The 27035-nt window shown below is 46.0% G+C and overlaps 1 protein-coding gene across 8 annotated transcripts in view; it reads right to left on the bottom strand.

The window, feature by feature from the left end:
* Nucleotides 1-27035, bottom strand: part of PITPNM2 (phosphatidylinositol transfer protein membrane associated 2) — a 1044200-nt gene that overhangs the window by 347751 nt on the left and 669414 nt on the right. For all 8 annotated transcript variants that reach the window (XM_086942927.1, XM_086942931.1, XM_086942930.1 and 5 more), the window contains exon 8: nt 2113-2442. In XM_086942927.1, the coding sequence (XP_086799053.1) occupies nt 2113-2442 (330 nt within the window). The remainder of the gene's footprint in view (nt 1-2112; nt 2443-27035) is intronic.

The following is a 27035-nucleotide window of genomic DNA, read 5'->3' as shown; positions in this document are numbered from 1 at the left end:
TATGGGATTCACAAAAAACAAAGGCACCAAGATCTATTTTAATCGCACTCCAGTCTTGAAAGGAATAGTAGATTTTGTTTGAACATGAGTGAGGGGTGTATTACCAACGTAGGAACAGACCAGGAGTGATCAGGCTCACTGAGACATTAAGAGAAGGATCCTGTATAGGAGGAAATATTGATAAGACATCTTTCATTATATTGTATGGTCCACGAGGCAGAGGTGAAAAAAGCCTATCATATCTACGATGCCTGGCCCCTGCCATATATGTGTCAGGACCTCCATTCAGCATCCATGCAACTGACCCCTTATTGACCATTCAATCAACTAAAACACGTTGGTCAGTGATTGGAGGTGCAAAGCCCTAAACCCTGAATTACCCTGGATCCCCACTTCAAAGCAAAACCTAATTACCTCTGATTCAGGGAACTCCTCAAAACTGAAGTTTTGTGAAGTTTATTTAGATTAAGTCTGTCCCAGTGGCCCATGATCGAAGAATGTGGGTTTGGCGGGCTACTCTCCTTGCCATGTTGGACGCTAATGGCCACCGGATTTATGTTTCCTCTTTGTTTTTCTCTCTTTTTAATTTTGTTTATGTCAGAGCTCTGCAGTTATTGTGAGCTGATACCCAGTGGTTTATAAAATAACTAAATAAATAAATGAGTCGTCTTGCTTGTGCCCACTTGTCTATAAATATGTTCTTCTTACAGTAGCGTAGCACAAGTGAGGAAATTGCTGTACCTTCATCCTAAATAAGGCATAATTACTCAGATTTTCACGCTAAAACTTTGCCACCAGCCTGCAATGTGCGCGCATGTCTCCATAGAGACCACATTGGAAAAGGCGTTAGACAGTGAGGTAACAACGGGGGACCAGATCCTTCTACAAAGAAGAAGCTGCGTTTTCACACTAAGTTTAGTTGCTGCCAATGAACTCAATGACTGAAATAATTTCCTCCTAATTCAACTCACTGCACCCCCATGCTGACTACTGAATTGCGTACTGTATGCATGCCGTCCTGCAACAGCAGTTTATCAAGAGCCTCGAGGCATGGAGTGACCATAATGGCTGAGCCAAATTACACGACTGCTGAGAGACATAACAGAAGCTGTAACACCATCCACTCCAGGAGCAATAAACCAAGACTGTGCACGTATAAATGGACACATCCAATCCCATCTTCTTTCTTCTAGCTCCAAAAACACTTGCAGAGGGAAGAAGGCTCATCCAACACACAAAGCAACCTTCAAAAAACATGAACCCCACATCTTGATGATCCCATCTGCTGAATCCAATTTTCATACGCAACATTTGGAAAACAAAATGCCACGCTGTGCAACACACTCTCCTAACCTTTCTGCCCGTTTACCTTGTTATGTTATGTTATGTTATGTTATGTTATGTTACAGGTTTTTTAAAGCGAGCAGCAGCCCAAGCAAAGAGGAGTCCCGGCGCTGACAAATCTAACTGGCACAAAAATCCCCAGAGAGCTCACCCAGCAACATTCAAAAGTTATGTTGAAGGAAAGGGGAGGGTTTTAATTGCTTTCCTGAAAACCAACACATCCTCCATCCCCCGGATAAGGGGCGGCAGGGAGTTCCATAGCTTGGCCGCCATGTATCTAAAGGAACGGCCACCAATGCGGCTGAGCTTATCAACACTAACACTCCATGAATAAGCTTATCTTTCAGCGAATTGGATCCAGAGATCCCAAATTACACCCAATGCTTGTGGCTGATGCATCATACTTCATTGCAGTTACTTGTTAATGGAACAACTTCCCAGACAAAATCAACTACTGGAGTTTTGGTGAAAGACACCCATGAAAACAAGAAAACCCAGTACAGTGAACCATATTGTTTTGAAGGCGCAGCACAAATTATCATTTATAACTCAACCCATGGGAACTCTTGTACCACCAATGGAGAGAAAGAAAGGCAGAGGAAGGAGGCAACATATATTGTATTAAATTATAATACAACTATTACACCGCTTCTAAAAACCCAATCTGCCTTCTTTCTTAAAGTGGTTGATAGTCGGGTAGCTTAGTCACATAAGTTGATATATGAAACTCTCCAATAAGATACTGATTAATGTGCCAATATGTCTTACCCCCTCGCTTTGAAGAGCGAGATGACCTGGAGGAAGTGGACCACTGCTTGGTTAAGCCTCTTCCTGACACCGATTCGCTCATATTACTGGGCGTGTTTATGGCTTCAATGGAGGAAATGGTATTAGCGTCAGCGTCGTTCTCTCCGGGGGAGTCTTTGGCTCCGTGATGTTCCGCCTCACTTTCTGTCAAACTATACTGGGCCATTTTCTGGGCCAGCATGAGCTGTGCCTCCTTCTCCAGCTGCCTGATGTCCTCAATGGTCAGGCCATACCATTCGTCCTGCCAGCACCACGCTTGCCGATGTGCTCGGACCATCACCTTCCTCAAGCCTGCAAAGAAACAAGTCTTTTTGAAAATATAGTACAAGAAAAACAAAAATAAATGACAAAATGTGAATCTATAGCATAGTTAATGTAAATACCTATTGTTGCTTTTTTAACTATCAGATTATGCAACATGTGTTATTACTAGGGCCTAGGTACTCTTAAATAGGGCTTTTTGCTCTGAGTTCACTAAACAGACTGCAAATCAAAAAAAGACAGTCATAGCTGTTAGAAAGCCACCTTTTTGATCCTTTGCCGAATCTAATTTATTAGTAAGGAAACGTTGAAAAGCACCATAATCCCACATTGTGGATGCTAGCACCAGAAAAATGTGTTTGCCCTTATGTATTCTATGGAATGTGAGGCTGTTAACTTTACAGGTTCACCTGAACGAAGACTGCATCTAGACACATATCTGAGCATCCTTTCTTTGGAAAATTAAAAAAAACAAAAGTAGTCAGACTATACTATTGGTTATACCTGGAAACTTAACTTAACTGAATTTCTACTGGGAATCTGCACACTGCAGAGTATGAGTTGAATGTGCAAATCTTCTTTCCCAAGAAAGGAAATGGGTGGCCGCATACTGGACCACCAGGAGGCACTGCGCCACATAGCCTTGAAAGTCCAGTTGCAGCAGTGCCCATCAGGAAATACCAGGGCCATGAATCCGACATAAGTCTACACTCTGTTTGTAACAGTCCGAGGTTACCACAGCTGCAACCTGTGGAACCTTGGTTAGGTGAGCATCACGCTCGACCCTGACATTCCTGGTCACTTTCATTGGAACCAAGCAAAATCCCAAATTCTAAGAAGAAATGGTGAGATCCTGAATTCCAGACTGCTTTGGGCTACTATACCGTCTATCTTAAGCATGTTTAGTTTGAGCCAGAAGATGTCCATCTAATCCCACACCACCAGCCAGCTTTGTTGTAAGTTGCACGCCATGGCACATAAGCAGCAAAACAAAAAATACCATATGGATATGCATATTGGTGTGTGTTTGGGTGAGACAACCATGCAGTACAACTTACACCGTAGAGAGGCCGGAGCCCTGGTGAACACCACAAGCATCATTTTAGCGTTAAGAGTGCAAGGGGGATCCAGAATGGCTTGAGGGTCATCCAGAAGGAATGTCTCACACGATTTCAGACCATGCCCTGAAAACCAATTGTAGGAGCTGTGCGGCATGGTCTCCGCTATCAAACTTTTCTGGTAGGTCAGAAGAATCAAGGTGCTGACACTGCCACCATCCTCTATGTCTCTGATTGCACAGAACGTCTATTAAGACTTATTGAGTCGCTCCAAAGCCATCATTATAAATTATAGGAATAGGGAGAAGTATATATCACGTGGTAAATACTAGAACCCCAGCATGAGATATTTGCCTAGTGTGGTTGATATCTCAAATTTTGAGTTTTCGAAAGGGAAATGAAGCATAACACGCAGAATTGATTTTAACAAACCAGATTCTGCATTTGCACCCTCTTTGTGGCCTCACAGAAAAAATAATGGACCCATATACGTATTGGGTGAGACCCAAAAATAATATGAAAATGGGATAAAGAATTCGAAAAGAATAAAACAGTGATGAAATTAGGCAACTAGATGATTATTATTATTTTACCCTTTTTAATGTACAGTAAGTCTGCCAACCCGCTCAGGTAGGACTCTGCTGGATTCGCCTCTTTTGGAACTCTGACCCGTCTTGCCCCACCCCAAGAACAGAAGCAATTCAGGGCCTGATTTAGAGTCTGGCGGATAGAATAGTCTGTAAAAAATGTGACGGATATCCCATCTGCGGTATTACCAGTGCTACAGGATATAATGCACTTGTAATACGTGGTAACCCGTCCGGCAAACTCTAAAGCAGGCTGAAAGTATGGGGGAACACTAAGTCCAGGGAAGGCATTTTATGTTACTTCAAGGTACAAGACTGTATGAACCTTATACATCTGTTCATTTTCTATTGTATTTATTTATTAACATTTTAATGTGCAGCAAACAATAGAGGTCCAACTTCTAGGTGCAGTGTATAGTTTTTTTAACATAAAATAATCAATCTCATATGGAAGCAAGATGAAACGTTCTCATTTGTAAAGGTACAATACACATGGATGAATGAAACACAGGTTTGGGGTTATGTATAAAATTCAAAACAGATCGCACAAATGGAAATTCTTACATCAAATGCAGTCTAGGCCGCTCCAGATGGTCTAATGTACTCCGGTGCAACAGTGAACTAGCGCTAATCAGAAGCAGTCGATGTTCAATTACTTGCCTTTTAACCCAATAATTCAGTAAAGGAGGCTAAAATCCAATTATCTTTCACTGTTCAAGAGTATTTCAGCACTTTACTCTGTTCGCTACCTATCAGCGCTGCTGCCAAAGTGATGAAGGCAGTGGCCTAGAGAGAAGGAAGCTGGTTAAATTAAGCGTTTGCTTTGAAGCTTCCTGGTCAGTACGTGAGCTCTCTCTATATATATATATATATATATATATATATATATATATATATATATATATATATATATATATATCTCAGTAACTATATTGGTAGTATTTGTAAACAATTGGAAATCGGTAGTAAGTGGAAGTACATATGAAAAGACATACACCTTAGATCGCAGCATGAACAGTCTACTTCAGGATTTTCTGCACACACAGGCTTCACAGGTGCAGTAACTGGCCCTATTTGTCATTCCTCTGGCCACATTGCCTTCTTCCCAGTTCAGCAATTCAGTTTCTTGGAAACCGTGATGGATTCTATGAGTCTCTAAGTGGGTACTACCTCAGTAATCGATATGTTGAAATGGTAAAGTCGGACGGCCTTACCGAGCAAGTAGCACAATATTATAGTCAAAGAGCTACACAGCACAGTACTTCAGTGATAGAGTACTAACTCGAAGTACGATCATATGGCCCCTGAACACACAACGCTAACATAACATCTAGTCAACTTTCAGTACAGTAATCCAGCTCGTAAACACACAGTGTTAAGATGATGATGATAGCTCACAGCACGCTACCCCACCCCATGAGTCCACCACGAGAAACATCCTTTACATCGCGGTGATTACACCACAATGCATTTAGAACGCAGCCATTCCAACGCAAGCGTTACATCGACTTGCGCTGGATGGCGCTATAACCTAAGGAATAGTAAGATTTACTATTCCAACACCTTCCCTACTGTACGTAGACTGGTGTTGGAATAGTAAATCTTACTACTTTTAAGTCCAGCGCCCTCCAGCGAAAGTCGTTGTAATGACTTGCGTTGTAAAAACTGCGATGTCTGATCTCAGATATGGGCAAAGGCAAGCAGAAGAGAGTTTCTGAACACCTATACACAATATACACATGGCTTTGTTCATGCACATCAACACCTGGACTTGCCTACTTCCTGATAGATCAACAACACCAAGATTGTGATCCTTAGAAGAGGTAAAAAAAAAAGGAAAATCTGGAGGAAGTGGTATCTTGGCAACGAAGAGGTCAATCATTCAACAATTTACGTTTACAGCTATCGGGGAGTTTGGTTTAGTGGCACATGTAATCCTAGATTTCATCCCACCTCGTAGAAAAGTAAAGCCTCTTCCTTGTCCTTCGCATTCAGATGTTTCTAGCAAAGAGGAATAGTAAATATTTCATCCGAAAAGTGACGTAGTTTAAAATGATGCCATTGCTTACTTATGCGTTAGTAGTTTACCTTGGGCAGATGGCAGACTTGTTAGACGTAGGTCAATAAGCGACACACAGAAGTCTTCTTGGGTTGCCTTCATCAATATGCCAACCTAGATAATCTTGAAGTTAGGTTTACTCAGGTAGAAATTGGTGCATGATGCCCAGTTGGTAAAGCCAGCTTACACGATTAGCAAAGCTAAACTTAGTGCTCCTAAACTTTATTACAGCACACTTTCCATGTGCTAGAAGTAACTTCCAATTCTGACTTCATCAAATTATGTGAGGCAGGTGAGATCCTAGATTTAGGTGTTGCGAGAAAGAATGAACTCCAGTATCCGTTTTTTGTTTTTAAAGCCACTTGCATTTCATTTCTAATGATTTGTCTCGGATTTTTCTGATTTCTTAACAAGGAAAATTCATGTTGTATCCAAAATTCATACAATCTAGACACAAAAACATCAGGATGAGAAGTTTTGCTGCTGCCGTTGAGAGAATTTAGGATCAGATGGAAATGTTTTCCCTATAAATTGCAAATTGTGCAGACTTGGTAAGATTGCAGGAATTTCTGTCACATATTTAGTGTACCTGTCCGGCTCCTTTTGGCTGCAGCAAGAAGGCATCACAGCATGAAGTTGTATTCTTTGGAATTGTACTAACTCACGAGTGCTGGGTTGTATAGTTACTTTTATTGGTGCTGCAGTCAGTGTTACTGTTTCTTAATGTTATAGTGATGTTAAATTACTAAAGATGTGATAATGTTAATTCATGCACATACAGGTCTTAATGAGGAGGGGTCAGCATTTATAAGTATGGATTTTAATTGTTTAGTTGTTATCTGATATTGCTGTATTTTAAAATTACAATGATTTTAATTTATGATCAATTAAAATAATACTTATTGGTATATTCAATTCTCAGATATTCAAGTGAAGTCTGAAAGGGCAGAATTATAGGGTAACCACTTAGTATGTTAATGATTTACATGTAAATTCATTGTATGTAATTATTTTTGTACAATGATATCCTGAAAAAATGCCCGTGAAGCTGCCCTACTGTTGGTCAGGCATACATACTGAGTCTCATTATCCAGTTTTCTATAGTGCGAACATGGTTGAAATGCATCAGATAACTGCACAATTCTACACTAATAATAAAACACAAGAAATATAAAACAACCTGCGGTTTTCAACAGAGGAGAAATGTAAAGATCAAATATTCAAGGAGAGCTTTGAGATTAGATTGATGAGAAATTCATAAGGATGCTATGGTCTTTTTGAAGGAATAACATGGGTCTGTTTGCTTAAAAACATCCCTGTAAACAATGATCTAAAATCCACGCGAAGGAAACCCAACAGAGCATGCGCCTCATATGAGCGCTTTTTTTTGTTTGTTTACTCTTGCTGTAAAAAACACATACACATATTTGCAACCAAGGTAAGATACTTTCCTAAGTAATTTAAAAAAAAACTTAAATTACAAATATTTACAATGTAAGGTTCATCTAAACTTTAATCCAAGAAGACGTCCTTTACCTGCAGTCAGGAAATGTATGTTTTATTAGCCCCCTTTAGGTCTCCGACAAAAAAGGGCATCGGAACAGAATATGCCCAGCAGTTTCTGTTTTCTCTTTACACAGTCTTCAAAAACCTCTCTGTCCACAATTCCACTGAGGCTCCGTGGTTTACTTAAAGATTCAGCTGATCCAAGTAAACTTGCAAATACTCCTCCTTTCACAAATCCATAGAAGAAACCCAACTACATTGGAACTGTAATGGCATTATGAGATCTAAATGGGTTTACCAATGATATAAATTGATTCACCGCCTAAAAAAGCTGTGCCAGCTGCCAGAGAACAGGCTTCAACTTGATATTTGATGATTATATTTAATTCAGCCTTTGTTGTCCCCTCATCCTTAAACAATTCGCTAAGCTATATCCACCCTTCAGCCGTTCATTACAAGTGTGTACCAAAACTTCCATAGTATTCGAGAAAGAATTAATACAACCCTAGATTAATAGTGCTTAAACTGCCCCAAGCTGATGCAGGACAGTCCAAAAATAGGTGATATGCATGTATCTATGTTGGTATTTGTAAATATTACCACAAAACTAGCTATAAACTAACAGCTATAGTGTACCAGCAACAAACTTGAGAATTCAAATCAAGTTCTAATCTACACTGATACTCTAGAAGTTATGAATCTGTCTGACAGAATTTTGAAGAAAGATGAATTGAATGCGTTAAAAAAGGGACTATCATTTTGTCCGTCTAATATGTGGAATTTCACTGATCTAGAGATCAATTTGTTTCAATTCACTAGAAGGCTGAAGCTCAAAAGTGTCTTTGCTACTGTTGATAAACCAATGAATGTAAGTTCTTCTATTAAAAGTTGTGAAATGACTACTTCAGAATTATGGAATGTTCATTTATTAATGTCAATCTCAGAAGGGGGCAACTTTACAATGGATGATGTTGCTACTGCACTTAATATTTCCACTGATTATAGTTGCTCGAGTGGTTTGAGAATGAAATCTAAATTTACCCCACAAGATTCAAATTTTGCTGCAATAGACTTATATACCCCAAAAAAATGGAAGAATTTCATAAATTGGAAGACAATGTATTCAAAAAAGTCGTGTCTAGAGATGATAATTTGACTAAGGAAGAACGGGTGGCACTGTGTAATTTGAGATCAGATCAGAGCATTGTAATACAAAATGCGGACAAAGGTGGTAACATTGTGGTTATGAATAGGTCTGATTACTATCTTGAGATTAATCGCCAGTTACAAGATAGCTCATGTTATGTAAAGTTAAGCACGAATCCGATTAAGGGAGCTTCTCAACAGATTAATGAGAGATTATTTGTTTGGAAGGAAGAGGGTATATTGGACGAGGCAGTATATAAATATTTATTTGTTGAGAATCCCACTTACCCATTTTTTTGTATTCTGCCAAACGTTCATAAATCAAGAACCAATCCACCGAGAAGACCTATTGTCTCTGGCATTGGGGGAATGACAGAACACTTATCTGAATTTGTTGATTTGCATTTGAAAACTTTAGTTTTTAATTTGCCGTCCTAAATCAAGGACACAATGGATGTGCTCAACAATGTGCAAGATGTGATCTGGGAAGAAGGGCTTATCTTAGTCACCTTAGATGTGGTTGGACTTTATACTTGCATAGAAAAAGAGAAAGGGGTACAAGCGTTACATCCCTTTCTTGGAATTCACAGTGCTAGCCTATGGGATCATTCGAATATGTTAGTGGAAATGTGTTCATTGATTTTGACTAACAATTATTTCTTGTTTTGTGCGGATTGGTACCAACAATTAAGGGGTACAGCGATGGGCTCCAGGTTTGCTCCCTCTTACGCCAACCTGTTTATGGGTTGGTTTGAGAGGGAGCATGCCTGGAGTCGAGGGGCTGGTATATGGACGGATCACATTTTATTTTGGGTCCGATTCATAGATGGTATTTTGATGATTTGGAGAGGGACACGGGAAGAGCTTACTGAATATTTTAACCACTTGAATAGGAATGATTTTAATGTTAAATTGACCATGGAACATAGTAATATCAACTTTTTGGATGTAGAACTTTTTGTGGAAGGAAATAGAATATTGAGTAAACTATTCAGAAAGAGTACTGCAACAAATTCCATACTCAGAGCAGACAGTTCACACCCTAAGGCAGTGATCCGGGGGATCCCGTATGGAGAAATGATACGAATCAGGAGAAATTGCAGCAAGGATTCAGATTTTAACACAGAACTAGACCTTTTACAAAATCGACTACACCAGAGGGGGTACAGCGTCCTCATGGTCTAAAGCCAGAGGACGCATTATGAATGTTAAGAGGGAATCCACCCTGGTAAAAAAACAGAGGACAGTTTCTAAGGATCGGCTAGCTTTTGTCACCATATATTGTATACAGAAGGATACAATTTTCAAAGGTTTGAAAAAGAATTGGGACATGTTAAAAGGGGTACCAGGTCTGATGCATTTATCGAAGGGGTCCCACTATCAAACAAATGATATCTATAACAATTTTGGAACCATTGGTCCCTGAAAGTGGGAACTGGTTTCCACAACCCCCGGCAGGTTTTTATGTTTGTGGGGGTTGTAATATGTGTGAGGTGGGACTGAATAAAAAATAAACCTTTTTATACAATACCCGACAAACGTATGTGATTACAGAATTTATGAACTGTAATAGCACGGGTGTTATCTATGCTATTATTTGTGATTGCAACAAGGTATACATTGGTAATACAAAACGGGTAGTGAAGTTGAGAATTCAAGAGCATAGCAGATGCATCAAGAATAAAGATGAGAGAGGAGGAGCTTCGCTGCCAACCAAGATGGCCGCGTGAGCTCGGAGCTCCGAAGACCTCCCGATCTTCCGAATTAATCCTGCTTCCCATCCTGTCCCACGATGGTGGGAATCGGTTGTTAAGCCGGGCCTGATGCGGCACCCGCTTTCGGAATGAAAATTGGACATTCCTAGCCTAAGTTGTGTCGTCGACTCCCGGAGGCTCCTCCCGCGTCGCCTGTGCCAGGGCGGGTAGCAGCGGTGTCCCTACGGAGTTCCTCCCTGCCAGAGCTTCTCAGTCCCGCAGGGTGCTCCCGAGCTTCGATCGCCTTGCTGGACGATCTTGATTCTGGACCTTGGAAACCTTGTGGTGTGCGCTTGACGTACCCCGCTGGACTCTCTCGCCCCTGGTATCCCCCCCCGTCCCGTGATTGCCAACATGGCGGGCAAGGGTGGCACGGATGCGGGCAAGACTCAGCGGATTACCAGGAAGCCATCTCAGTCCCAGTCCACTATTCCCGAGCGCTTCTCCCAGTCTAAGGGGTCACCGGTGCAGGTGGTTCGCACGAGAGACCCGAGGAGAGACGAGTCGCCGGATGACTCCGAGGTAACGCTCAGGGACGTCATGGGCGCGATATCGGGGGTGAGGACGGAGGTGCACACACTTCGCGAGGAGCTGTCCAGCAAGGTCGACTCCCTGAGAATTGAACTAAACCTCATCAGGACGGACCTCGGGAAGACTAATGACCGGGTGAAATCTTTGGACCTCAAGACGTCCAGCCTGGTCACGGATGTATCTGACATACAGACGGAGGTGCGCAACTTGAAAATGGCTAATGGAGCGCTGGCGCGTCGGCTGGACGAGTTCGAAGGCCGCGCGCGGCGCCAAAATGTTCGCATCACCGGAGTACCGGAAAAGGCCGAGGAAGACTCAACTGAACTTTTCGTGGAAGAACTGGTGTTGAAAAACTTACAACCCGGGGGCCTGAGCAAGTTCTTCTCGGTAGAGAGGGACCACAGGATTCCTGGTGGGCCGCCTAAATCCGGGGCTACCCCACGCCCCATCATCGCGAGGCTGTTCAATTATAGGGACAGAGACGCTATCCTACAGGCGTCGAGGACCGCGGGCCCTCTCCATTTCCAGAACTCTGCAGTGAACTTCTTCCCGGACTTCACCCAGGCCGTTCAGAAACAGCGGCAGAGTTTCACCGGGGTGAAGCGGAGACTTAGGGAAATGGGCCTGCGGTACTCTATGCTATATCCTGCCAAGCTTCGCATCGAGCGAGACCACCGGACTTTCTTCTTCGACTTTCCTGCCGACGTGGGACACTGGCTCGACACCCTGCCCCAAGAACGGCCTGAATCGACCGACCAGACGGAGGACGCCACCGGAGGCGCGGCAGCACAGGAGTGATTATTTGATTACTTGTCTTCCGAGACCTGGGTAGCCGTGAGGTGCTTCGGCTTTTGACATTGTAGCTTTCGTAGACTCATTTTGTTATTGATATGGGGGATGATGGGGGGGGATGGGATGCCTCCTTTCTCCTTCGTGGGCTTTTTGTAGGTTAGTTAAGGGGCGACAGGCACACTGCTAGTTGGGGCGGATTTTAGTCTGATGCAGGGGTGCAGGGTGGTGGGTAGTTGGGGTGTGTTTGTTTGTACTTTCTCTCTGTTTTGCCTCTTCTTCTGGCTGAGGAACTTCTGGTATGTCATTTTACTGCATTGGGCGCTGATGTGGGCGGGGGGGGGGGGACGCGATGCGTCCATGATGATGGGGGGTAAATTACTTCATCTGCTGAGCTGGAATGTAAACGGGTTGGGTGATCGTATCAAGAGGGGCGTTGTGTTACAAATGCTTAAGCGTTGCTCGCCGGATGTAGTCTTTCTACAGGAGACCCACTTGGTGGGACATGCTTGCAAGGCCTTGGATAGACGGGGATACAAAATGGTGGCACATGCGGGATTCTCCTCGGGCTCCAGGGGGGTGGGCATCATGGTGCGTGCGTCCCTTCCGTTGGAGGTGGAGTCTGTGCTGGCTGATGACAGAGGCAGATACGTGGCGCTGGTGGGTAGATGGGAGGGCCGCACACTAGTTTTGGTTTCGGTTTATGTTCCCCCGGGGTTGCAGGAGACTACATTCAGGGACCTGGGTGGCGCCATTTTAGGCCTTCCCGAGGGATTGTTATTGGTGGGTGGGGACTTCAATTCGGTTGTCTCGGGGGATCTGGACCGCTTTCCCTCTAGGGAGCTTCGCCCTTCCCAGTCTTGGATGCCTGATTTTGTATGTTCCATGGGGATGATTGATTGCTGGCGTTTGCTACACCCTACTCAGCGACAGTACTCCTTCCTCTCGGGTGCTCATGGTAGCTTTTCTAGGCTGGACTATGTCCTGGCCCCGGCGGCCCAGGCACAGTCTGTTTCCACCGCGCGTCTCCTGGCTCGGGGCATCTCGGACCACTCCCCGGTCTGGGTCTCGTTTGACTTCCAGGTCCCCACATCCTCGCGAGTTGCCCCCATTAACCCGTGGTACTTTCGCGACCCGAGGACCCGATCTCTCCTGACCAAGTCTATGGACCGGTACTTTGCCGAGAATACCGGCTCCGTCACCTCCGCAGTCTCCCTCTGGGAGGCCTTTAAGGCTGTTCTTCGTGGTGAAGCCTTCTCCCTGATCGCGGAGGCACGCCGCCGCCGCGACGAGGACGTGGTGCGGCTGGAAACTGATCTTGCAGACTTGAACGCCCGGCTGGAACTGGGCCCGTCTCCCGACCTGGTCCATGCCATCTCGCTTAAGCAATCCGAACTCCGGGCCACCGCCACTGACGCAGCGAAGGCCTTGAGTAGGGAACAGCAGGGTAGGATTTACGACTCCGGCGACAAGGCCGGCAAGCTCCTGGCCTGGTTGGACAAGCGGGACTTGGCGTCCCGGGTGGTCCCGGAATTGACGGGTGAGGATGGCTTAACCTTGACGGACCCGGCGGCTATAGCCGGGTCCTTCGCTGAATATTTTGAAGGAGTTTATACCTCCGCAACTCCCCTCCCGGAATCTGCTTCGGCCTCCTTTCTGGATGAAATTGACCTCCCCTGCCTCTCTGATCTTGAACGTGAGGACATGGATCGAGAGCTGTCTGATGACGAGGTTGCCCTGGCGATTCGCTCGCTGCGCTCCGGTAAAGCGCCGGGTCCTAACGGGATCCCGGTCGAATTGTACAAACTAAAAGCTGACGCGCTGGCCGCACCGCTCCGTAAAATGTTCCTCGAGGCCCGCGAGCAGGGAGAACTTCCCCCGGACCAGAGACTCGCCACCATTGTGGTGATCCACAAGGAAGGGAAACCGCGGAATTTGTCCCGGTCCTACAGGCCCATTTCGCTGTTAAATGCCGAACCCAAGATCTTGGCGAAATTGTTGGCCAACCGGCTGGTGGGCGTGATCGCGGATTTGGTACATCCGGACCAGTCCGGGTTCATACCGCACCGGAACACGGCGCTTAACCTACGGAGACTCCACGCAGTTATGGCGCGCGCCCACTTGCTTCGTGACCCGGCGGTCCTGGCCTCGCTCGATGCTACTATGGCGTTCGATTCCCTAGAATGGAACTATTTGTGGGCAGTGCTAGCCAAACTGGGCTTCGGGCCGTCCTATATTGGATGGGTCCGACTGTTATACTCTGCACCGCTGGCTAATGTGGCTGTTAATGGCAGACTTTCGGCCCCCTTTACGCTGCACAGGGGCACCAGGCAGGGCTGCCCGCTCTCGCCGCTCCTGTTTGCACTAGCACTAGAGCCCCTAGCGGCAAGGCTTAGAACGCACCCCGATGTTTCAGGGATCACATGGTCGCCTGGTGTTGAGGACCGAGTATCGCTTTACGCGGACGACATCCTCCTTTACCTCACCTCCCCCTGTCGCTCGCTTATCGTAGTCTTTGACCTGCTGGGCACCTTTGGGTCGTATTCGGGACTGGTGATTAATTGGTCTAAATCCTCACTGTACACACTGTGTGGGGATACTCCGCGCCTCCCCCGTGGATGCTCGATTCAGGTAGCCCAGCAGGGCTTCCGGTACTTGGGCATCTATGTGTCGCGCGACCCCCGCGCCCGGTACTCCCGCAATCTTCTGCCACCGCTCGAGCGTTTACGGAGGGATGTCGAGATTTGGAAGAAACTGCCTATCTCATTGATGGGCAGGGCCGCGCTGTTCAAAATGATGGCGTTGCCTCGCTTCCTATATGCTTTGCAGAACTCCCAAGACCCGGTCCCGACCAAGTACTTCGGTGAGATCGAATCCTTGCAGCGAGCACTGCTGTGGGATGGGCGGCCGAGGATCTCTTTGCTCAAATTGACTATTCCCTGCTATGATGGTGGTATTGCACTACCGGATATGCGGCGGTATTATTGGGCGTCCCAACTAGCGGCGGTTAACCACGGCCTCTATGGCCCTGCGGTGAGTCCGGGCTACGCTATGGATCGGTGGCTAGTTAACGACGGCAACTATTACAGAGCTCTCTACTCCAGGTCGTTGGATCGTAGGTTGACGGGCCCCACCAGAACGATGGTGCACGTATGGCGCGCGGTCACCGACACCCTTGGCTGGAAAGATAAGATCACTCTGGCCACTCCCCTGTATGACTCGGACGTGTTGGGGAAATTGTGGAAGACCAAGGGGTTTGACCGATGGGACACCATCGGAATATCTAAAGTTGGAGACATGGTTGCACGGGATAGGATCAAGTCGTTTGCCACGCTGCAACTCGAGTACCAGCTGGCGTCGACGGAATATTTCCGACACGCCCAGCTCAGCCATGCCCTCTCCCCCCACGTATCTGACGGTGGTACTATCCCTGAGTCATCGCCCCTGGAGGATCGGGTGCTGGACGGCCACATGCCGGACAGCGCCATTTCCCTGACCTATAAAAAACTGATCAACGTGAGGGTGGACCTGCTTGAACGATTGAGGATGCACTGGGTGAATGATGGCATAGAAATGGACGATGAGGAGTGGCAGTCGGCGGCCTCCTCCCCCAGGGAGGTGGCCATATCGGCACGGTTACGTCTGGTCCAGTTGAAAATCTTACATAGAGTGTATGTCACCGGCCCCAGGCTCATCCATATGGGGCTTTCCACGGATGGCCTGTGTCGGCGGGGTTGTGGCGCGCTCGCTACCTTCCTGCACATCATCTGGGAGTGTCCTGGTGTGGCCCGGTACTGGAGGCGAGTGCATGAGGTGATGGAGGAGGTGACTGGTGTGGCCCTGCCGGCTGAGGCACAACGTTGTCTCCTAAATGTGTGGTGTCCGAATGACTACAGTGTGGCCCAGACCCGATGGGTCACCTTAGGCAATATGGTGGCCAAAAGGGACATTGCCCAGAAGTGGGGTGCGCCCGCCCCCCCTCCCTTAGCCTCTGGGAGACCAACATGGACTGGTGCATGTTGCGGGAGAAAACGGTGTATGTGGCCAGGGGTAAGCCCAAAATGTGGAGATCAGTGTGGGGAGCCTGGAACTCGTATCGGGGCGATTTGTGCGAACCCCCGCTTGAGCCGGACTTGGACGTCCAGTCCTCCCCGTAGACTGTAACCCTTCCCGTGGTTCCGGGCGGAACATCCTGGTGTGCTACTCCCCCATACCTTACTGCTGCAAATGCTATTCTGAATTGATTTGGATGTGCGGCCCCCGACCCCCTCCCGCTGCGCCCCCTCAATTTCTTATGTACTGTCCTCGGCCACTTCCCTTTCTTCTTTCTCTCTCTTATACTTTCCTTCGTGCCCAGGCACTTCGTTCTCCGGTGGCCTTTCGGGACCCTTCTACTCTTTGGTTCTCCTTTCCAAGTTGCTAGTTCTTGAAAATTAAACCTGACTGCTTTTGCGCACTGTTTTTGTACATGAGCCTTCCTGTGATCGCAATGCTGCCTGGCCTCCGGGATGTATGGCTGAATAGCGGTGTACTTTTTTCTACAAATAAAGGTTTTTCAAAAAAAAAAAAAAAAAAAAAAAGAATAAAGATGAGAAATCATCATTGTATAGACACATTAGGGATAATCATGCAATGAAGAATAAAATCAGGTTTCATGGTATTCAAAAAATAGCTCCTGATAAACGAGGTGGAGATTGGGAATTGAATATCAGAAAACTGGAAGCAAGGTGGATCAGTAGATGTAGGACGGTAGATGCAGGTTTGAATTTTGATAACGAACTACACCATTTTTTATAATAACAGATTTGAGTATCTGAAATTCAGATAATCAGGATGAAATTATTACTTCACATCCTAGGATTGGTTATAGTGAAGAGGGATACATCATTTAGGTTTTGGAATTCTTTTATTTCTTGTTTCTCATCTGGAGTTTTGACTTGTGATGATTTGGTAAAATGGATAATATTGGTAATGGAATGTATAGTGAATATGGTTGTTAGGGTGGTACAGATATAGTAATTGATTGAGTTCATGGATAAGATTTGTCCTCAATGTCTATTTGCGACTTGGTATATTTGCTTTGAAAATCGTGAGTGTCTTTTAGAAAGGTAAATTCCTCGTGGTTCCGGTGTATTTGTACTTGGGGAATTAAGATTGAATTAAAGAATTCTCATTGACTATAATTTTGGCTGTTTAAATGAATATTAGTCTTATCGCTTGTTAATATTTCCGGTTGGACTGAAGGGATAGCACTGTCAAATTGAGATGCGTGACGGGTGGCAAAACTATGAAATCAACACGGTCAATAATTGGTAATCGACTAATAAATATTTATAAGTTCGAGGTTACTTGCGCTTGCTTTTGGAAAACAGTATGTTTGATGAAAACTTGGTGCAGGCACTAGAGGAGTGAGGAAATATACCGCAAGAGGCATTTACTAAGTGCATGCAGAGAGTTAATTTAAACATGGAGAATATTTGGTTTTCGATTTATTAAGAGTTATAAGTTTGAAGATATTTGTGTTCGCTCTTTGTAAATAAGTATGTTGATGAGAACTTATAAATTTTGTGTAGGTGTTAGAATAGTGATGAAATATGCCGCAGGAGGCTTTCACGATGTAAACGTAGCGAGGTAATCGGATGGGCAGTGATATTGGAATATATACGTAGCACGGTTCATGATTTAAGTTTGCATCTCTGTTTGGCAGGCGAACAATAAATAAGCATCTGATTGGAATATGGAGTATTTCCGGAATACGTGGGTTAGCCTATTGTATTTGGGTTGACAAAAATACGAAGGATAGACTCCACACGAAGACCTAAAGTGTTCCTACGTGGGCAGGAGTTAACTAAGATATGATTGGCTAAACGTTACTCTTCTATTTAAACGAGTGGGAATCCTTAGTATTTCCGTTTTCCTGCACAGTGAATAGAAGAGAGAGGTAACAGACCAGTGAGGGAACCGCACGTTTTGACTGTAGTGTATAGGTATTTCCGGTTCTTTGCCAGGAACCGGGAATTGACTAGCGGATCGGGCTGGGAACCGCTTGTGTGTATTATGACAGAAAAAATGCACTGATAGGCTATTGGACCGATATGCGTGTTGCTTCTGATTAGTAAATTGAACCAGCTTGACCAGAGAGGGAGCTACAATAGAGAATCGAATGGCTGAAACGAGGATTTTAACCAATTAGTGAGGGTATATATAGTTGGACTGAACATCACTTCAGCACACAGCCGATGTATCACGATCAGGCGTGCCGCTGCTGATGGATGACGGGAATCAGATTTCTGGGACTATAGCAAGGTGAGAGACGGATACTGGTACTTTGGAGAATTAGATGAGTGATAGTAGATAGGTCATGTTTCTTAAGGTGTGGAGGTTAAGGTTCTGTTATTTTCCTTTTTTACTTTGTCCACAGATTACTGTTAAGGCTTGAAATGAATGAATAATTGGGATTTTGGGAAGCAAGATCTTGAAGACAGGATTGCGGTCAGTATTGGGTTGAAATAAGTTGAAGTGTATTAAATATTTCTCTTTAGGTAAAACGGATGGAGCATGATTGGGAGTACATCGATGATGTTGAGGACAATGGAATATAATATATACAATAGATAATATAAATTAGAAAATAACAAGAAAGATGTAAAACTTAAATTGACATTTTGTGACCTCTGTATACGGAGTAATAGTGACTAAAATAGTTAATCAGTTGTTGGTTATAATTGGAAAGAAGGATATATCCCATAATCGATTCTATTGAAATATTTTATTTAGACTTGGGGCGAAGCTGGGAACCCGACTGATATCCAGAAGTACTAGGAATTGGATACACTTCACTGAGAATTGAATAAAGCAAACTTATGGTGAGCATTTGGATCCTTGTCAGGAGGAATGTGATAAAATAATTGAGGTTTTGTCAACATAGAATATAGGGATGTAAAAAAACACCTTAATATATTTTCTTCATTCAGGTTTAAGTGATTGAACAGCATATACAATAGAGAAGAGAGGGAACGATAAGTGTGACTGAAAAACTGTTGTACAGAACTTGGATGACAGGATCTTAATGATGTTGGAGGTATGGGCCTTACAATATACAACTAAATGTTTGGGGTGGAATTGAGCAGTGGGCTCTAATCAAAAGGGAATGATTACCCTTAATGGTGGATCTAAGACTCATAATGTTAGGGCTTGTATACGCCTGCATAAAAATGCGTTTAGAATGGTATATAGGCAGGGATAATTAAGTTTCACGAAATTTATGTGAATTGAAATGTAATGTCTGAAAATTGTATAAAATGTTATATTATGTTATATGTATGGTTATGAAGACGGATATGATTGTAAATATATTTTTTTCTTGTGTTTATCATTTTGCAGCCATGATGATGTCCGCCTAGGACGAAACGCGTAGGCTGTATCATATGTGATTTTCATCTCAGGAATTGGATATTTTGTTCTGTTGATCAAACTAAAAAACTGAAAAATTGGAATAATCAGAAAATAAAGAACTTTGGGATTACAGCATTGGACTGAAAATTCTTTTGGGAATTTGGAGCACTCCTTCTTTGTTTATTGTAATTTGGATCATTTTTTGTGGCTGAGACGGCGAACCACAAAGGAGTAGAGTGCAGAAAATGAGACAATAATCGTTGGTGGGAACCAGGTTTAACCCCCGCCGTCTTCTGTTTGGAATTTCTAATCTAAGGTCTCTATCACCAGCAACAAACTTGAGAATTCAAATAAGGTCTCTATCACAGTAGAAGACCTCAAGCCACATATTTGTTTCTACCAAGGTGACTCGATCACATCCATGCTTTCCTTACATCACGGGAACCAAATAAGAGATCAACACACCAGGTCTTAACCCCTTCACTGCTGCAGCAATTCCGCCGCAGTGCTAGAGGGTGACGGAACCGCTCCGTCACGCGCCTCGGGTGAGCTGTGCTAGTGACGGAACGGTTCCGCCACGAACGCGCCCGCTCAATAGAACGTGCCGCGCAGGCGTGAAATCAGCGCCGCGCAGGCGCGTTGAGCGGGCCGTGACGGAACCGTTCCGTCACTAGCACAGCTCACCTGAGGCGCGCGATGGAGCGGTTCCATCATAAGCGCCGAAGGGGTTAAAGAAATCTAGCACCATGAGCTGCAATAAAGGGAATTATAGGAAAGTCCCCATATTTTTATTACATCTACAAAGGATGCTCAGCAGGATGATACACAACCTACCTGTTTCTAGCATCATAAAGGGTGGCTCACACTTAGGCAGATGGGAGTCTGTAGCACATAATTCAGTGGGGCCATAGAAGTCAAGTGCACTAACATCAGAACAGAACCCCTTCCGCCCAGTCAGCATATAGGAATCCCTTGGATTATATCACAGATACGCATCCAACAGTCTTGGAAGATCATCCCTGATGCAGCAGTGCTAAGCAAATGAAAATAACCGTGGTATATGTACATAGCTGAGAACAGAGAACGGTTCAGGAGGAGGCTGGGAGGGGTTCAGGTTAGGAAAGGTTCTGAGGCTGAATCTGAAGGGTTTGTTTATGAAAGACTGAACAAGATCCCTGGAAAAGGCAGGAAGTCCCAAAACGTACCCAACCTCTGAACATAGCTGCTTTGCCAATAGATGTAGCCAGGCACTCTTCTTCTCCTGGCACAGGCTTGATACACAGTTTGCTTCATTGATGGTGATGAAGGCTGAGAAGAGTAGCATGCACTTCCATCTCTTCTGCCCTTATCGCTCAACCTTCGTTTTCTCAAGCACCATAACCCAACAAGTGGCCTAGCTCTGGAAGACTTTTAGAACCTGGACACCGCTAGATATGAGGATAATACTGGATCCTTATACAGTGGCATAAGGCACAATGATTGGGCCCTCCTGAAGAATGTGATGAGGAACCTTGGCATCTCCCAGATCGCACAGATGTTCATTAGTCTTGGGCTCAATGGGGATCCTCTGAACGGTTGGGCCCACCTACACTGCAGGGGCCTGCTTGGTAAAGCAGAATGGCTTTCCCGAGCATTTAACTACTTTGTGTTCCATACCGTTGCAAACATTCTGCAAGGCCTGCAATGGCATGGTTTAAAGTGGGGGTGCGAAAGGTGATACGTCACATGGGAGAGAGCAAAAAAACACATGAACTCAAATGAAGTGCTAAAAACACAAGGAAGAACGTTATTCCCTTGAATGTAAGTGATGAATCAATACAAGTCATCCAGTCAAAAGTATGGTAAAGAAGCTACGCTCTAAGGGTGGGACAAACACAAGAAGGGAAGAAAATGAATAAAAAGCAACCAAATGAGATTGCTAATAAAGCCAAACAACAATAACAAATGGTTCTGACCCGAAGCCCACTGTAAGTATTGGTATTGTCCACAATAGGTCTTTCCAAAAACAGACAAAGGTGAATGTAGGCAAGATCTCAAAAGAAAGGACGCCAGAGCGAGGCGTAGTGGAAGGAGCAATCGACATAGGCTAGCAGGAGCAGTTACGCTATTTATTAGCCATTCCCTAGCACTATAAATAACAGGTGTTATTTTGCAATAGCCAATTTATGGTGTGCGATTTACTGACCATAAGGATGAAAGGCTGCCTTCCCAAGATTCAAACTCATGACCTCTGGATTGACTTCCAACCACCGACTATTACCACTGCTTTCGAACCACCCATTCCCCCACCATTTCTCCTCCATACACCCTTTCCCCCTTTTTGGTTTTCCTTGTTATTTGATTGATATTAATGTTTGGTTTCAAGGTGTCATTCGTCAGTACTGTGGTGTTCAATGGAATAAAGTGTGCTCCTACATTGCAGGCGGACGCCATCTTTTAGTAGCACAATCCCTCTGCTCAGAGCTGTGCAGGCCTACGAGAGCAGGGTCGGATTGGTAAGGTGGGCACTCAGGAAATGGCTGAAGGGCCAGTAGTTGAGTTCTAGCTGTGGGCTGCTTTTTTGGGCAGCCTGCGGGTTGTCTGTGCTGTTAGGATGCCGCCAGCAGCCCAGTGGGTGCCTGAGTGGCCTTTCTAGAGGCAGATGGGTGGAGGTATCACTCCTTTTCTCTCACTGGGCCAGCCCAATAATGTATGCTGATTGAGTGGGGGCAGGGGGCCTGAGCAGAAGTAGTCTCACTTGCATTCATGTGTGGCTCAGCGGCGTGAACTAATCTGTGCATTTTTAGGTCTCGCCTTGTGTTAGCAGCGCGCATGCAAGTGCCTTTTGGATGGACAAAATGGCTGCTCTCGCCATTCAGCCAAAGGTAAACATGCACGAATACGTGCAAGCGTACGTACACGGACAGTGGACAGTCTAACGCCATCTTGTTTTGCTTGTGCCATTGCCATGGCAACCAGCGCTTTTTTTGTGTGCTTGTTTTGCTTGTGCCATTGTCATTGCAAGAAGTGCGTGGGGACCGAGTAAACTGGCCCACTTAACATCGCAAATCACTACCCCAACATGAAGGAATAATTATGGCGCTCGACTGCAATCGTGCGCTCTCCACTGCGCTGACCAAAAACTCTCTTTGCCCCCATGCTCGAGAGCGCATGGTGACTATTACTTCTTTACTGTCAGCTCCTGAAATGCCACTCGGCTCCGATTACCTTTGAAAAGGAGTCTCTGTTGTCGGCGCCGACCCCGGTCTAAGCAGCTTTCTTCCTTCGCTGCTCCCTGGCTCCAGATACGGTGTTCAGCGGTGACAGGGGGGGAAGCGCAGAGCCCTGGTTGCCAAGGGACGCCCCGAGCCTCCTCCACACCCAGCGTTGCTTCCGCCAGACGAGCCCCTTCGTTACCAGGCAACGCCCGCGGTTGGGTCCAATCTCAGTGCTGCGGGTCCCTGACGTCAGGGGTTCAACGAGGAAGCACTTTGGAGACTCTGTGTGTCCTTGGTGCTGTGTGCTCCTCTGGTCAGGTCTCTGCCCTTTCTACTCTTCCGAAGGCTCTGTCCCAGGTAGGGCTCTCTTCCCAGTACTCTCTCTCTCCACGGGCTCTCGCTGCTCTGAGTTTGAGCGCCACAAAGCTCTCTGCTCTAATCTCCTGTGTCTCTCTCTGCCCTCGGTCCCTGAATGCGCCTCGCCTGCCTGCACAGGGTGTGTTTCCTCAGCGCCCATCGCAAACTTGACACTGAAGCACCGTGGGATTCATGCCTTCTGCCAGGGGCTGGTCGTTTCTAGCAACCCTAGACCCAGACTAGAAGCCCACCAGTGGGCGCTAGCCGCTGCCATGGTCTCCCTGGCCCTTCCGAAGCTTCCAAGCGTCTGGAATTACTGGCTGCTGTTGGCCATTTGCCCAAGTCAAGTCAAGTCAGAGAATTTATATAGCGCACTTACCTACCCAGAGGGTCTCAAGGCGCTTAGAAAGGAGAGGAGGATTACTTGTCAAATATCCATGTTTTAAGTTGCTTTCTGAATGCTAGGTGGTTCTGGGTGAGGCAAGGTAAGCGGGGAGTGAGTTCCATGTTTTAGCAGCCAGGTATGAGAAGGATCTGCCTCCCATGGTGGTCTTGTTGATGCGAGGTACACTAGCGAGGGCTTGGCTGGAAGAACGTAGTTGGCGGGAAGGGGTGTAGAAGGACAGTCGTGAGTTGAGGCATTCGGGTCCGATGTCGTAGAGTGATTTGTGTGCGTGGGTTAGCAGTCGGAAAGTGATTCTCTTATTGACGGGTAGCCAGTGGAGGTTTTTCAGGTGACCAGAGATGTGTTCATTGCGCTGGATGTCTAATATGATCCTGGCTGAGGCATTTTGGATTCGTTGGAGTTTCTTCTGGAGTTTAGCGGTAGTACCTGCGTAGAGGGTGTTTCCGTAGTCCAGTCGGCTCGTGACTAGAGCATGGGTGACTGTTTTCCTTGTTTCGGTCGGTGGGGATCCAGCGAAATGTTTTTCTGAGCATGCGAAGAATGTTGAAGCAGGATGAGGATACGGCGCTGACTTGTCTGTTCATTGAGAGTGAAGAATCCAGGATGACGCCTAGGTTCCGTGCGTGGTCCGTTGGGATGGGTACCCACTGTTCCTGATGCTAGGTGCCCTGGTCTTCACGGGTATCGAGGGACAGCACGAGTGCGCCCTGCATCAGACAGTCCGAGAGGCCCACCAACGCTTCCTGCTGAACCACCCCTGCATAGCATCTTCTTCCCTGGACAAGCTTCTGGAAGAGTTGATTATAGCAGATAATTACGGTGTCTCAGCGCTTGGTAACAGCTCGGACATTGAGAACTGGGAGTACACTTCCGCCCTATTCTTCGCTGCCAGCGTGCTTACTACGACAGGTACAAAGTGCAAGTTAGAGTCATGTTACCGTACTTGGGTTTGTAATGGACCAGCATGTTGTCAAGATATCTGTCGTAAAAAGCACCATTAATTTGGGTGAAGTGTGCCCCCTGTTTCACTACTCTAAGCCCCAGTGCACCTGCACCTGCCGCACTGTTTATGGAATCACCCCTGCACGTGTCTTTATATTACTTCTTGTGGGAGCGGAGGGAGGCTTCCAACAGTGCTTGCTGAAGATCACACCCTGTCATCATCTACACGAGACATGAGGCTTGCTTCTGCCTATAAACTCTGAGATTTTTTACCCCAATCCAACCCTGGTGAGATGGCCTCTCAGTGCTGGCGGCTGTGCAGTAACCACAGGTGGCAAGAGGGCTGGTGGCCCATCACTACATGGTGGGGCGGGTGCATGCGCCAATTTGTGGTACCCTAGGGACTTGGAAACCAGACACATTGATCCACTCCCTTAAAATATCTGGGCAGATCGGCAGCGGGGAACCAATCAACGGCATAACAAAGTGGATTAGGCCCCAATCCAAGAAAACAAATTAAGTTCCCGGGCCTCTTTATTGAAAAGACAAAACACAGTTACACTTGGGGTTCAGGACCACCCTCACACCACCTGCGTCACTTCACCTGGGCCATTGAAGACAAGTCTGCCCTTCTCCCGGCGCCATTTTCTCCTCAGTGCCGAATATTGGAAAGCTGGCCCCTCTAACAAGCCCCAGCCTTCTAACCCCCCTCCTTCATTGCCAGGCACGGGCACTGTGGCCCAAGCCCACCCAGCAGACGGATCTTCGGAGGCGAGCGCGCGGCTCACCCCTAGGGGGGAGAGCAGGGCACACCGGAAATCCGTCTGCGCCATGACATGGCGTCTGCGCGGCCCCGGTCCTACAGCGACGTGCAGGTAACGAGCCCTCGAAGAGTGATCTCTGACAGCCCCAGGCCTGCGCCGCGAGCAGGGTCAGGGTGAGGCGGTCGGGCTGGTGACAGGACAGGAATAGATTTAACAAGGTACGGCACAAATAGGATGCCTGTCACCGGAGAGAGCTTCTCCTGAGAGGGATCTGAGCGGCCGGGAGCCGGCGGTGGCAGCGGGGGAGGCAGAGCCGCTGTCAGCACCCCCGGGTACCGTTCAAATATAGAAGAGTGCACTCTTACCCCCAATCTCACAGCCGGCTCGAAATATAACTCAACACACATCAGGCTTTTGAAAAAAGGGCGAAATGGCGCGAAGCCAATCAGGAGCATGTCTGCGATGGAACTAGATAACATTGTGATTCACGGACCAGAAGATGGAGCGAGATAAAAAAAAAAATAACTAGGGGGTTGGGAAAGATTTTAGAGAGGGAGGTGGATCGGCGAAGAGCATGAGAAAGTAGGAGGCTGAGATAGAGTATGTACTGCCGGTCATAAATGTGAAGATCGACAGGGCCTACTCTGCCCTTTATCTCTTCAGGATCAATACATCGAGTACTATTATACTCAGTAACAGTATACTCTGCATTGCTATATTTGCTCAGATAGTGTCACTTAAAATTGTGATGCACGGACTAGAAGATGACGCGAGATTAAAAAAACAAACTTCACTGAGGGGGTTGGAAAAGATTTTAGAGAGGGAGGTGGATTGGCCAAGAGCATGAGAAAGTAAGAGGCTGAGAGAGAGAGTGTGTACTGCCGGATGTGAATATCGACAGGGCCTATTCTGCCCTTTATCCTTTCAGGATCAATACAAAGAGTACTATTGTACTCAGTAACAGTATTCTCTGCATTGCTATATTTGCTCAGATAGTGCCACTCATTTTTTACCATAGCTTTGGTTATGAGTAATTCAAGGCTTGTCAATACTGAGTGGACCGTTGTTCTCACACCTGGATTCATCAGGCTTAGAAACAACTAACCCGATTTTACCAGCCACAAAATCCGCCTTGTAAAATCGCACTGGGAAAGGACCCCACCAGACCTTCAGTCAAGGCAGGTAGGGGGATGGGGAGCATGAATGCTCTCAACAATATTTCCGCATTCCCTATAATTCATATATACTTCCCTCCACCCCTGCCTTACAGCTGCCCCAGCTCACCGCAAGTGGTAAATGTGTGCAGAAAAGGGATCACCGTTTAGAAGTCTAGCCAGTAATTCTTGTTCCCACTGTTATTCCCATTCTGCAAGGTTTAACAGGCCATAGGAGTAAAAAGTATTTGCAATGCAATAGGTCTTGCATTAGTAACTGTTTGAGCAATGGCGTTGCAAATTAAATAAGTATTTAGCCATGCCGCATTTTTTTGTGGGTATAGCAATATTTACTGTTGTACTGTGTCAGAAATAAGGGAGTTTCAGACTACCTGCAGAAAATCCATGAAACAGGGAAAAGGTGCAGTACCACAAACTGTTACTAGGTGTCCCTTGGGACTTCTTTTGGCCAGGTAAGGTACTGCACCCTGAAATCTTGAAGAATTGAACACATAACCATGAGAGCTGTGGTTAGGTGAAAAATATAATCTGCCTTTTGCCACCATGCACAGAAGGGGACATTTTTAAGGCATTCCGGGCGCAGTGCTAAAAACTGAAGCGCAGTGCGCATGTTGTGAAAAGTGGTAGTTTTGCACTAAAATTGCCGGTCTTCTGAGGCTGCTACATTTGATGAAAACGGACGCCGTGCTAAAAACTGAAGTACGACCCCATGTTCGGAAAGGTTTTATGGTGTGCAATAAAAGCGGCGACCTCCTGAAGAGGCCGCATTTGATGAAAGAGGGCGCCTTGCTGAAAACAGAAGCGCGGCTCCCATATTGTGAAAAGTTTGATGGTGTGCAGTAAACGTGCTGGCCTACTGAAGCCACTGCATTTCATGAAAGTGGGCGCCGTGCTGAAAACTGAAGGGCAGGGCTCATGTTGTGAAAAGTGTTCATTTTGCACTACAATTGCTGGCCT

The sequence above is a fragment of the Lissotriton vulgaris genome, chromosome 11 (assembly GCF_964263255.1).
Source record: "Lissotriton vulgaris chromosome 11, aLisVul1.2, whole genome shotgun sequence".
Classification (NCBI taxonomy): domain Eukaryota; kingdom Metazoa; phylum Chordata; class Amphibia; order Caudata; family Salamandridae; genus Lissotriton; species Lissotriton vulgaris.
The sequence above is the reverse complement of the archived record's forward strand: the minus strand, read 5'-3'. Positions and strand labels throughout refer to the sequence as shown.